The sequence below is a fragment of the Eschrichtius robustus genome, chromosome 9, assembly GCF_028021215.1.
Source record: "Eschrichtius robustus isolate mEscRob2 chromosome 9, mEscRob2.pri, whole genome shotgun sequence".
NCBI lineage: Eukaryota > Metazoa > Chordata > Mammalia > Artiodactyla > Eschrichtiidae > Eschrichtius > Eschrichtius robustus.
The window spans coordinates 63169115-63183325 of record NC_090832.1 but is presented as its reverse complement, the minus strand read 5'-3'; the positions used below and the strand labels follow the sequence as shown (position 1 = coordinate 63183325).

General features: G+C 35.0%; 1 protein-coding gene across 1 annotated transcript in view; it reads left to right on the top strand.

The window, feature by feature from the left end:
• MANEA (mannosidase endo-alpha) overlaps nt 1-13637 on the top strand; it is a 68770-nt gene extending 55133 nt beyond the window's left edge. The window contains exons 4-5 of the mRNA XM_068551488.1: nt 10987-11063; nt 11898-13637. Of these exons, the coding sequence (XP_068407589.1) occupies nt 10987-11063; nt 11898-12555 (735 nt within the window). The 3' untranslated portion in view covers nt 12556-13637. The remainder of the gene's footprint in view (nt 1-10986; nt 11064-11897) is intronic.
• Nucleotides 13638-14211: the final 574 nt, after the last annotated feature.

Genomic DNA, 14211 nt, shown 5'->3' with positions numbered 1-14211 from the left:
GTAATATAGTTTGAAAGTGGAGTGTGATGCCTCTAGCTTTGTTCTTTTGTCTCAAGATTACTCTGGCTATTCAAGGTCTTTTGTGGTTGCATACAAGTCTGAGGATTGTTTTTTCTATTTCTATGAAAAATGCCATTGGATTTTGATAGAGATTGTGTTGAGTCTATAATTGGCTTTGGGCAGTTAATTTTAACAATATTAACTCTTCCAATTCATGAATATGGCATCTCTTTACATTATATTGTGTCATCTTTGATTTCTTCAGGCAAAGTCTTGTAGCTTTCATTGTACAGGTCTTTCACTTCCTTGGTTAAATTTATTACTAAGTATTTTATCGTTTTTGAAGCTACTGTGAATGCGATAGTGTTTTTTTTAATTTTTCAGATGTTTCATTTTTAGTGTAATAGAAATGCAACTGATTTCTGTGTACTGATTTTATGTCCTGCAACGTTGAGTCTTTGGGATTTTCAATATGTAAGATCATATCATCTGACAATAGTGACTTCCTTTACTATTTGGATGCCTTTTATTTCTTTGGCCTGATTGCTCTAGATAGGATACTTAAGTACTAGGGTTGAATAAGAATAGTAAAAGTGAGCACCTTGTTCCTGATCTTAGAGGAAAAGCTTTCACTTTTTCTTCACTGAGTACAATATTAGCTGTGGGTTTAGTGTATATTGCTTTCAATATAGTTAGGTGTGTCTCTTCTACACAATCTGTTGAGTTTTTATCAAGAAAGAATGCTGTGTTTTGTCAGACGCTGTTTCTGCATTTATTGAGATGATCATATGATTTTAATCTTTCATTCTGTTAATGTGCTGTATCATTTATTGATTTGCATATGTTGAACCATCCTTGAATCCCAGTAATAAATCCAACTTGGTCATGGTACATAATCCTTTTAATGAATTCTTGAATTTGCTAGTATTTTGTTGAGAATTTTTGCATCTATGTTTTATAGGGATATTGGTCTATAGTTTTCTATTTTTGTAGGGTTCTTTTCTGGCTTTGGTATCAGGGTAATACTGGCATATAGAATGAGTTCAGAAGTATTCCCTCCTCTCCAGTTTTTGAGAGAAGTGAAAAAGATTGGCATTAATTCTTCTTGAAATGTTTGGTAGAATTCACCAGTGAAGCCATCTGGTCTTGGGGTTTTCAGGGTTGGGATGCTTTTGATTACTGATTCAATCTCCTTAAATGTTATTGGTCTGTTCTTACTTTCCATTTCCTGGTTCAGTCTTGGATGGTTAAATTATTCTAGGAAAATATCCATTTCTTCTAGGTTATCTAATTTTTTGGCTTATAATTGTTCATAGTCGTCTCTTATCATCACATATATTTCTGTAGTGTCGGTTGTAATTTTTTCTCTTTCATTTCTGACTTTATTTCAGTCTTTTGTTTTCTTAGTTATGCTTGAGGCTTTTCCTTTTCCTTTTTTTTTTTTTTTTCCTGAAAACCACCTCTTGATCTTTTATATAATTTTTCTGGTCTCTATTTATTTCTGCTAGGATCTTTATTATTCCCTTCCTTCTGCTAACTTTGGGACTAGTTTGCTACTTTTCTAGCTCCTTGAGGTGCAAAGTTTTAGGTTGTTTATTTGTGATCTTTTTCATTTCTTAATATATGCATTTCTCACTCTCAGAACTGCTTTTGTAACACCATAGGATTGTGTGTTGTTTCCATTTTCATTTGAGATATTCTTTAATTTTTTTACTTTTTTAAAAATTAAAGTATAATTGACATGTAACATATTAGTTTAAGGTATACAAGGTAAAGATATGACATTTAAGTATACTGTGAAATGATTAACCACAATGAATCTAGTTCACATCCATCACCATATATGGTTCCAAATTTTTTTTTCTTGTGATGAGAACTTTTAAGATCTACTCTCTCAAGGACTTTCAAATATGCAATACAGTATTATGAATTATAGCCATTATTCAGTACATTACATCCCCATGCTATATTTATCTTTTAACTGGAAATTTGTATGTTTTGCGCACATTCCACCTCCATGCTCTGGCAACCACCAATCTGTTCTCTGTATCTATGAGCTTGGTTTTTTTGTTGTTGTTTTGTCTTTTCCACATATAATTGAGATCGTATGGTATTTGTATTTCTCTGACTTACTTCAGTTAGCATAATGCCCTCAGGGTTAATTCATGTTGTTGCAAATGGCAAGATTTCATTCATTTTTATGGTGGGATATGTTTTATGTACATACACATCCTTTTTTTTAATCCATTCATACATTGATGGACATTGGGTTGTTTCCTTTCCTTATCTTGGCTATGTAAATAATGCTGCAGTGACCATGAGGGTGCATGTATCTTTTTGACGTAGTGTTTTTGTCTTCCTCAAATACCCAGTAATGGAATTGCCTGACCATATGATAGTTCGATTTTTAACTTTTCAAGTAACTCCCTACTGTTTTCCATAGTGGCTGTACCAATTTACATTCCCAAAAATAAATAGTGCACAAGGGTTTCCTTTTCTCTACATGCATGCCAACACTTTTTATTTCTTTTTGATAAGTCATTCTGATATGCATGCAGTGGTATCTTATCGTGGTTTTAGTTTGCATTGTCCTGATGAGTAGTGATTTTGAGCATCTTTTTGTGTGTTTGTTGGCCCTCTGTATGTCTTCTTTGGAAAAATATCCTTTCAGAACCTTTGCCCATTTTTTAATAGGTTTTTTTTGTTGTTGTTATTGTTGTTTGCTTTTTGCTACTGAGTTGGAGAACTTTATATATTTTGGATAATAACCCCTTATCAGATACATGATATGCAAATATTTTCTTCCATTGCCTCTTTGTTGATATTTTCCTCTCCCGTACAGAAACTTTTTAGTTTGATGTAGTCCCACTTGTTTATTTTTACTTTTGTTGCCTTTGGTTTTGGTGTCAAATCCAAAAAATTGCAGCCAAGACCTATGTCATTGAGCTTACTGCCTATATTTTCTTCTAGTTTTATGGTTTCCATTCTTACATTCAAGTTAATCCACTTTTAGTTCTTTTTTCTATATGATGTAAGGTAGTGATCCAGTTTTCCTAACACCATTTATTGAAGAGGCTATCCTTTACCCATTGTATATTTTGGCTCCTTTATCATAGATTACTTGACTATATATGTGTGGGTTCTTATGTTTAATTTTGACATTTTTAAGTATAATATGTCTAGGTGTGGTTCTCTTTGGGTTCATTTTATTTGGCACTCTCTGGGCTTCCTTGGTCTGGATGTATTTTCTTCCTTAGGTTAGGGAATTTTTCAGTCACTGATTCTCCCAATAAGTTTACTGCCCCTTTCTCTCTCTCTGCTCCTTATAGGACAACATCAAGCCAACTAACTTTCACACAAGTGTCCCAGAAGTCCCTTAATTTATCTTCACTGTTTTTCATTCTTTTTGCTGCTCGGATTAGGTATCTCTTGCCCTGTCTTCAAGTTCAGTGATCCTTTCTTCTAGTCTGATATTGAACCTCCCTAGTGTATTTTTCAGCTCTGTGACCTCTTTGTTACATTTTCTCTTTGTTGACGTTTTCACTGTGTTCAACCATTCTCTCCTTGAATTTGGTTACAGCTTTATTACCATTACTTTTCAACTCTTATCAGGTTACTTACTTATCTCTGTTTCTTTAAGGGTTTTTCCCCCTGAGGTTTTATCTTGTTCTTTCATTTGGAACATATTCCTCTATTTCTTCATTTTGCTTGACTCTCTGTGTTGGTTTCTATGCATTTGATGATACATTCACCTCTCTCTGTCTTAAAGCATTGGCCTTGCATATGAGATGAACTTTATCATTCAGCCCTTCCCTAGCTCTTGGTTGTCTCAAACCTTTGTAGTTGTCTAAGCAGCCTATTTTATTTTTAATAGCTTCTAGTAGTTGAAGATGTGCTGAGACCAGTCACTGTCCTTAAGGAGAGGATTTCAGGTAGCACCTAGAGTCAGGCTGATTAGAATTTAGACCCTCAGCCAGCAGATTTTAACAAGTGCAAATATATTCAGTCCTGTAGGACCACAGTGTAAGCCCTGCTGGCCACCAGAGCCAGGTGATCTGGGGGTGTTTGCTGGGTGGCAGTCATAAAAATTGGGGCTCCAGTTAAGTGTCTGTTCTTTTCTGGGAGATAACAGTGAGCTATAGCAAGGTAGAGAGAGAGCAAAAAGATGGCATTCTCTGACCTCCATACCCTGAGCACCTCTGTAGATTCTGGAACTGTGCCAAACCTGAAGCTCCCCCTGACCACCAGAGCCAAGTGATATAGAGACGTCCCCTGGCAAGCTGCAAAAATCAGGGCACCAGCCAAGGATATAAGAATATAACTCCTTTTCTGAAGATAACAGTGATCTGGAGCAAGGCAGAGAGTGCAAAGATTGTGCCCACTGTCTCCATTCCCTGAGAGTACCTCTATAGGCTCTTATAAGTGTGCAAAACCAGAAGCCTGCCCCACAGGCCAAAGGTGCTACAGAAGGAAATAGGCGTGTTTCTCAGAAAGACTGTGGGTATGTTTCAGTTGGATATCTGTGCAATGCCGTAGGAGTGGTACTCTACCAAAAACTGTCTGTTGTTAGTTACAGTGCCATGGGACCCAGGACACACGCTCCCCTGGCCTCCAGGTCCAGGTGATCAAGAGGTGTCACTTCGTGGCAGCTGCAAAATCTAGGTCACCAGACATGTAGACGCTCCCCTCTGGGAAATACTGGTGCTCTGGAGCATGACAGAGGGAGAGCTCAACAGTGACACCCACTACATGGAGTGAGGCAGATGGGGAGTGCAGGGACAGCACCTGCTGAAAGAAGAAAAAGATAAAAAGGAAAAGAAAGTAAAAAAATGGCACCTGCTGGCTTTAGCAAGCAGAGGGTGAACAGGAAGATAGAGCCCTCCAGCCTCTTTCCCCATAGAATATCCCAGCAGACCCTTGCCTCTCAGACCAATGCTTTTAAAACTAGCAAATGAGTTTCTTTTACGTAAAATTTGGGTGCTTTTTGAAGGGCTGCTTCTGCACTGGTCCCTGGGATGGATGAGTCTGCATCCAAGCTCTTTAAGAGCTACATCCCTTTGGCTATTCAAAGCCAGATATTCTGGGGACTCATCTTTCAGGGGCTGGTCTTAGAAACTGGTATGCCAGATGTGAAATACAAACTATTTGTTCTTCAGGGAGAAGCTCTGGGTTTTGAGTTCTCTCCTGATTGTATGGCACTGCTGGGATGGGGTTTATGGTGAGATCGTATCTCAGCCTTTCCTACCTGCTTTGATGTGGTTTCCCTCTTGTTTGCCAGATGTGATGGGGTCACTCCACCAGGTTCTTTTTGGAGGAGATTGTGCCATGTTTAGCTGTAGATTTGGTGTGTCTATGGGAGGAGGTAAGTTCAGGATCTTCCTACATCACCCTTATCACCAGAACCATTTATTTTTCCTACTACAACGGAGATATATTTATGTCAATAAAATTATAAAGTAAAACTGCAAAGAAACAAAAATATTTGACAATCGCTGAGACACAATTTTGTAAAGAAAGTTAACAGTAATCAGCTTAAGTACAGTGAATTATAAAGATCTGTTGATATGGAGGAAAATAACCAGAAGAAACACAAAAATAATTGTCACAGCACATGGAAACATTTCCATAAAAAGTTAGCTTCTACTTGGTCATTTAATTTTTCAGTCCTGTTTAAATTTACATTCTGAAATTTATGTTCCACTGCAGTTTCTACCTGCATGTAATATCTTTTCCACCCCTTCACTTTGAGTCTGTGTGCATCCTTAAAGCTTAATGGGATCTCTTAAGAACACCATACAGTTTGGTCTTGTTTCTTTATCCATCCAGTCACTATGTGCCTTCTCATTGGTGAATTCAATCCATTTACATTCAGAGCAATTATTAATATGTAGTCTTATCAACTACAGTCTGGTTTTGTATTTCCATTATTTGTTTTTCTCTCTTTCTGCCTAGATTTGTAAATTGGTTATTTTTCATGGTGGTATGCTCTTTTTCCCCCTCTTTTGTGCGTCTGCTCTAGATTTGTGCTTTGTGGTTATCAAGGGGGGGTTCCATAAAACATCTCATAGATAAAACAGTCCATTTTAGGTTTATAGAAACTTATCTTTAACCCCCTAAGGTATCCATTATTTTGCTCCTCCCTTTTGCATATTGATGCCACAATTTACCTCTTTTTTTATTGTATATTTATTAACTTATAGTAGGTATAGTTATTTTTCCTACTTTGATTTAACCTTTATACTATAGTTGAGTAGTTAACACACCATCCTCCTACAGAATTATAGTTCTCTAAGTCTGGCTGTATATTTCTCATCTTTACCAGAGTATTTTGTAATTTTGTATGTTTTCATTTCAGCTTGAAGAACTCCTTTCAGCATTTCTTGCAAGGCAGATCTAATAGTGGTGAACTCCCTCAGATTTTGTTTGTCTGGGAGAGGCTTTACTTCTTCATATCTAAAGGATAACTTTGCTAGATAAAGTAGTCTTGGCTGGCCATTTTTATCTTTCAACTCTTCAAAAATATGTCAGTCCTCTGGCCTATTGAATTTCTACAGAGAAATCTGCTGATAGCCTATTGGCAGTCCTTTGTAAGTTCTCTTCTTTTTTTTTCCTTGCCTGCCTTTAATGTCTTGGAGAATGTCTTTTTGCATTGAGATACTAGGATGATCTACTAGCTTTGTGGACTTGTATGTCCAAGTCTTTCCTCAGATTTTGGAAGTTCTCAGCTATTATTCTTTAAGTTAACTTCCTGCCCCTGCCTTCTGTCTGGAATTCCGACATTTGTCAGGATATATGGATATCCATAGATCATGTAGGAATTCTTTGCTCTTTTTCTAAGTTCCCTCTTCTTTTGTGTTATTTCAAAATTTCTATCCTCCAAGTCAGTTTTTCTATCTTCATATGCTCTGCCTTGCTGCATATTCTCTGCATTGCATGCTATCCAGCTCCAGAATTTTTGTTTGGTTCTTTCTTAAAATGTCTTCCTCTTTAATAAAGGGTCATTTTGTTCACATATTTTATTCCTGATTTTATTGAATTGTCTTTCTGAGTTTTCTTGTAACCTATTGAGTTTCTTCATAACATCTATTTTCAACTCTTTATCAGATAGGTTGCAATATTCTGTGCCTTTGAGTTTGATTGCTAGAAATAGATAATTTTTATGTGATGCCATGTTTCCTTGATGTTTCATAATCCCTTTAGATTTGCATTGTTGTTTTTGCATATGAAGTAGTAGATACCTTCTTAACTCTTTTCTTGTTGCCTTCAGCAGATGGTATGTTATATTCTGTAGTGTTGATATTATCCAAGTTTTTACTCTGTTTTTGTGAATTTATACCTGCTCCAGTCTTCTTGTTCCCTCTTTTGGGTGAGTTTTTAAACATTTATGCCCTCTCTGTTTCTTACAGTTCACCAGGCTGGCTATTGGAAACCTCTCTTGTTTTCCAAAAGGTTGCTATAGCTCAAGTTCATGGTTTCTGAGCATGCTCTCAGTCTACTGGAGCTTTCTCTTGCAGTGGCACTTGGGAGCCCACACAAGGAGCCAACACAGAGTGGGGGGAAAGTGTGGGTTTAGCACTGTGTACACTGGGGGCACCTGCAGATCCAGTAGGGTGATCCCAGTGGCTCCCAGGTGGACTTCTGCTAAGAATAATCCCTTTCCCACCAATTGAAGTTCTAATTTGCATCGTTCCTAATATCCTCCATACCCCCAGTTATAAAGCTCCCATCTTAGTACTCCAGTTGCGGGTGGAGAAATGATTTTTTCCAGCCACTTCCAGTCTAGCTGGGATAGCTGGGTACTCACTCACTGCTTTCCTTTTCCCCTTTCAGTGTTTCTTTGGGCAGAGGCATGGTGCCAGGAAAGCTTCTCTACTGCCTTCTGTTGCAACCAAACTAGTTTTTTTTTTTTTTTTTTGTCTCCAGTTATGTGCTGGAGCCTCCCGTTGGGAGGACTAGACTTCTGCAAGTTCTCTGTCTCCTGTGTGAGTGCCTGCCTGGGTCTTTATTGACACAGTTTTTGCCTGGCAAGAACAAAAGGGGTCTAGGCAGTTTGGCTGGCTCCTCTGGTTCCCCAGCTCGAACAGACATTTGTCTCTTACCATCTTTGTGGTGGGTGAGACAACTCCTGGGTTCCTTGGAATAAGACACTAGGTCCCAGAACACCACAAAGGCACTTTTGCTCATGTATGAATGTCCAATTTGTTGATTTTAAAAGGACTATATAGTAGGAAGATTTTATGTCATCATGTTGCTAATATCACTCTCCAGGATCATCAGATTTTCACTTCAGAAAGTTCACTTTGGGCGCATGGTCAAAATTAGAAGCATGAAATGAGGGAATATTTATAGGACCCTTACTTCCCCATCTAAAGATAATGCAAACGTTTGATTTTATATATAGCATTCTATCATTTTTAAAGTCATTGTAGTATTGGTCTAATAGATTTTTCCAAATGGAACAGTGGAATGGTGATACATCACATTATTAATTCACTAAACCTACAAGGTAATATTCTTGCAATTAATATTTTCCCTCGTATTTCTAACTTATTAAGTATTGTATAAAATAATGGCTTTTTGAATTACTATAAATGTATTGATCTGCACTTTACAAAAAAGAAGGAAGCTATGTAGAGTTTGCAACTTTAAAAGCAAATTCATTATAATATAGGATATTTGCTTAAATTTGGTGTCCTTTATATATAAAATGGAAACTTACTTAGGAAATGTTACAGCTAAAGGGAGATTACCCAAGGTTACATTATATAAGAGTATGAAAATACCTATACCCTTGCCACTTTTCTTTCAATTGAAGTTAAAAAGCACATACATACCAGAGCTACTGCAAAATCTAACTACCCTCGCCATACTTACAATATACTGCACAAATGAAATTGACCTTACTTTGTTACTAATAAAAACTTTCTTTGTATAATATTACTGAAATCTTATTTTATTAAAAGTAGAGAATTATAGTTTCACTAAATGCTGTTTGACTTTATAATTATGTGAAAACTAGTAGCACTGATTAATGTAAAATATATTTCACTTGAATTAGGTGGTTGAAAACAAAGGCATTTTATATTGCAGTAGCATAGAAGTCTCTAATTCCATACATGCTTCATAGAAACCAAACTAAAATTAAAATATTGTCAATAAGTTTATTATATTGCCATAAAGTACTCATAGTTGTTTTTGCAGATCATAAGTAGACAGTACACATGATATTTCCCTTAATCTACTCCACTAGTTATAAATGACATATAAAATGGTTTTGGTAGCCATAATTTTTTAGTTTTTCTTGATTTATATTATAACTAACCTTTTTTGGTTACTGCTTTCTGCTATCATGGTAGAAATATATAAATGACATCAATAACAAGCATTCTGAAAATTATTGTCCATTATAGTACTAGTTTTTGATGTTTTAAAGTAATTTTGTTATAAATTATTTGAATAAGAGTACACATTAAATGTAGATTATTTTGTAAAATGCTATTTCAATGGTATAGGAGAATCTGTCATTTTTGCACAGCAAAGGAAACCGTAAACAAAACGAAAAGACAGGACTTCACTGGTGGCGCAGTGGTTAGGAATACACCTGCCAATGCAGGGGACACGGGTTCAAACCCTGGCCTGGGAAGATCCCACATATGGCAGAGCAACTAAGCCTGTGCAGCACAACTACTGAGCCTGTGCTCTAGAGCCCACAAGCCACAACTACTGAAGCCCGTGCTCCGCAACAAGAGAAGCCACCACGGTGAGAAGCCCACGCACCACAACGAAGAGTAGCCCCTGCTCGCCAAGAAAGCCCACACACAGCAACAAAGACCCAATGCAGCCATAAATAAATAAATAAATGTATTAAAAAAATAAAGACAACCTAAAGAATGGGAGAACATATTTGCAAACAATGCAACTGACAAGTGCTTAATTTCCAAAATACACAGACAGCTCATACAACTCAACAAGAAAAACAAACAACCCAATCCAAAAATGGGCAGAAGACCTAAGTAGACATTTCTCCAAAGAAGAAATACAGATGGCCAGTAGGCACATGAAAAGATGCTCAGCATCGCTAATTATTAGAGAAATGCAAATCAAAACTACAATGAGGTACCACTTCACACCTGTCAGAATGGCAGTCATTGAAAAGTCTACAAATAACAAATGCTGGAGAGGGTGTGGAGAAAAGGGAACCCTCCTACACTGTTGGTGGGAATGTAAGTTGGTGCAGCCACTTTTGAAAACACTATGGGAGGTTCCTCAGAAAACTAAAAATAGAATTACCATATGATCCAGCAGTCCCATTCCTGGGCATATATCCAGACAAAACTATAATTCAAAAAGATACATGCACCCCAATGTTCATAGCAGCACTAGTCACAATAGTCAAGACATGGAAGCAACCTAAATGTCTACAACAGATGAATGGATAAAGATGTGGTACATATATACAATGGAATACTACTCAGCCATTAAAAAAAAGAATGAAATAATGCCAGTTGCAGCAACATGGATGCAGCTAGAGATTATCATACTAAATGAAGTCAGAAAGACAAATATCATATGATATCACTTACATGTGGAATCTAAAATAAGACACAAATGAACCTATCTATGAAACAGAATCACGGACTGGTAGTTGCCAGGGGAGGGGTTGGTAGATGTAAGCTTTTATATACAGAATGGATAAACAACAAAGTATTACTGTAGAGCACAGGGAAGTATATTCAATATCCTATGATAAACCATAATGGAAAAGAATATGAATATAAAAAAAGAATGTGTATATATGTATAACTGAATCACTTCACTGTACGGCAGTAATTAACACAACATTGTAATACAATCAACTATACTTCGATTGAAAAAGCATTCATCTTAAATTAAGGTTATTAAGTCAGTTTATTAAAAATATGGGATATGATTTCCTTTTTATTTTTACATCATAATTTTTTCTCTAATCAATATTTTTTGTTTTAGGTCACTTTTCACATTGAACCATATAAGAATCGAGATGATAAAAACATGTACCGAAATGTCAAATACATTATAGACAAGTGAGTTTCTTCTGTCCTATAATTACTGTTATATGATCCAATGATAATTACTGTTATACGAAAAGTATATTTAAATTATATTTGAGAGATTTGAATGACTTATAGTATGACATATTATTAGTTTAAACTAATTTTGTAATGAATACTGCAATCATTTTAAAGAACATTTCTGAATTTCCTTATAATTCACTTTCTGTATGAATAGTTACAGGTTCCTGTTTTTACTGTTTTATGTGTATATTAGACTATGATTTCTGTCATCTGACATTTAAATTGGTATTCTGTAAATCTTATGAATATAGAGTTGTCTTTTTAAAAGAAAGTTCAGAGTATGAAATGTGAATTGTTTTTTGCAATTTTGAATTGCTATTAGATATGGTAGATCCACATCTAATATTTTCATTTAGTATGATTACAAGGAAAGAATTTATTAATACAGTTTCATTTTGTTTAAGGGTTTACTGATAATAGTCTGTGACAGATGCCATACTCTTACAAAATCATGTCAGCAACAGTGGGACATATATCACTTATACAAAAAAAAAAAAAGTATTTTCATGTAGAAAATGGGCTTTTTATTGTGTTAGTCATCATTTCTAAACCTCAGTATAATTTCTTGTTTGTTAATGTCTTAATGTATCCAGTATCTCATTTTTCAATGTGTAAAATTAAAAATGCATTTTTAATGTTTACACTTACATAGCTAATTCCCCAAAGGCGAACAATGTGCTTAAACTGCACTGATTACCTTCATTTTCAATACATAAACAATTATTGTCTATTGCAAATGAGTTATGAATATTCATTTTGCTTTCATATATGTTTGTATTCTAGATATGGAAATCATCCTGCCTTTTACAGGTACAAGACTAAGAACGGCAGTGCTCTTCCAATGTTTTATGTCTATGATTCCTATATCACAACAGCTGAAAAATGGGCCAATCTGTTAACCAGCTCAGGGTCTCAGAGCATTCGCAACTCTCCTTATGATGCATTGTTTATTGCACTTCTAGTAGAAAAAAAACATAGATATGAAATTCTTCGAGGTGGTTTTGATGGAATTTATACGTATTTTGCCACAAATGGCTTTACTTATGGCTCATCCTATGAGAACTGGGCTAAGCTAAAATTTTTTTGTGATCAGTTCGACCTAATGTTCATCCCAAGTGTGGGCCCAGGATACATAGATACCAGCATCCGTCCATGGAACACTCAAAACACTCGCAACCGAGTCAATGGGAAATATTATGAGGAGGCTCTGAGTGCGGCACTCCAAGCCCACCCCAGTATAATTTCCATCACCTCTTTTAATGAGTGGCATGAAGGAACTCAGATTGAAAAAGCTATTCCGAAAAGAACCAGTAATACCGTGTACCTGGATTACCGGCCTCATAAACCAAGTCTTTATCTAGATCTAACTCGTAAGTGGTCTGAAAAATACAGTAAGGAAAGAGCAACTTATGCATTAGATCACCAGCTACCTGTCTCTTAATGCATTGATTAAAGTTTAATAATTATAGAAATCACCTAATTTCAATACATTCCTTTTGTTTTGAGTTATGGAAAGAAAACTGTCAAAGTCAGTATGTACTATTATCTCTAATAAAAATAATTTGTACATTTTTAAAGGTAGTAACATTATCATTGCCACCTTTCACGATGGTGATGTTGCACTGAGAAAAGTTGTGCAAATAACATTCCTTGTGGCATAATTTGCTGAATTTCTGACTGGAATTGAAATCCTGCTTTATAGCTATTTTTGTTTCACAATAGGTAATTGCTTGTGTTACATAGAGTAGTTAGCACACAATTAAATCCTACTTGTATTATGGGCCCAAAGAAATAGGACTGTGTATATATTTGATATGTCTATTGAAGAACAAAGACCTAAAAGATAATGTACATGGTTCCTTTTTCATTTTTTTTAATGATCCAGTCAACTTCGTCATATTAGCATTTAGACTGGATAACTCTCCAATAACAATTCTTCAGAAAAAAATCATATGCCTTAAGCCTTACTGTGAACCATATTGTGTTAGGAAGGTCTGCTTTCTACAGCACAATATGTATCATCGTTCGCAGATTTTTGGTTTCCTAGAGCTTGCTAGGTGTTTTGCCTGTCTAATGTTTCTACATTATAATGCTGACTTTCAGGCTTTAGAAGTAAGGAAAATCTTTTCATAAAGGTTAAGGATTGCTTCTCAGTTATTAAAAAAAAAATAGCTGCTCTACAATTATTATGAAAATACAATGCTTCAAATGCTATTTTAGGATACCTTGTCAATCTTTAACTTATTTTATTATTCATATTTTTAAATTTAATGTTAATCAGAGACCAACTGTTAGATAAGAAAAAGTTGATACTATCATTGGATTGCCTTCTTTTAAGATTTTAAGCTATTTTTACTAAAACTAATAGAGAAAATTTGCTTACCATTTCAGATTTTAAGGATATGGAGATGAAAGATCATTACTAAGTTTGACTTTTTATTAGATATAACACTTAATGATGGAAATATTTAAGACTTTATTGTCTATAATATAACATCCCCATCTAAAAACATTATACTTTTATGTTACCTAACAGGTTAAAAGAGTTGTGATCAATTGTCATATTGTGACAAATTAATCATCTGTAAAAATGAATCTCTTTATTTTAAAAACTAGAGAATAAAATACACTCTATTATTATAGTTAATATTTGTAACTAGAACTATAGTAAAAAATCTAATATATATGCTATTACATGAATTTTTTTTTAGAAATTTAATTTATTAAATGTAAGCAATAGGGAAATACTAAACAACAATACATATAAATATTCTGAATATATGGACATTGATTCAGAAACAAATTAGCAGTGGAATTTATCATAAAATAACTCATTAGACAAATTTAATTTTAAGCTGTGCTTTTGAAGTTAACTATCATGTCTTTGAAAAGAAGCATGATTAATGTTAAACTTGTTTATAACTGAGAATTTGCCATTTCTCAGAATGTTCAGACCATGGGAAATCAGTATAATAGTAATTAGTATTTCACCTTCTAGAGGAAATTACAAGAATAAATCACTATAATGTTACAACTAAGCATCTTCATAGGAACACTCATACAGATATAACCTGTGGATTTTTTTTTTTCTTACATC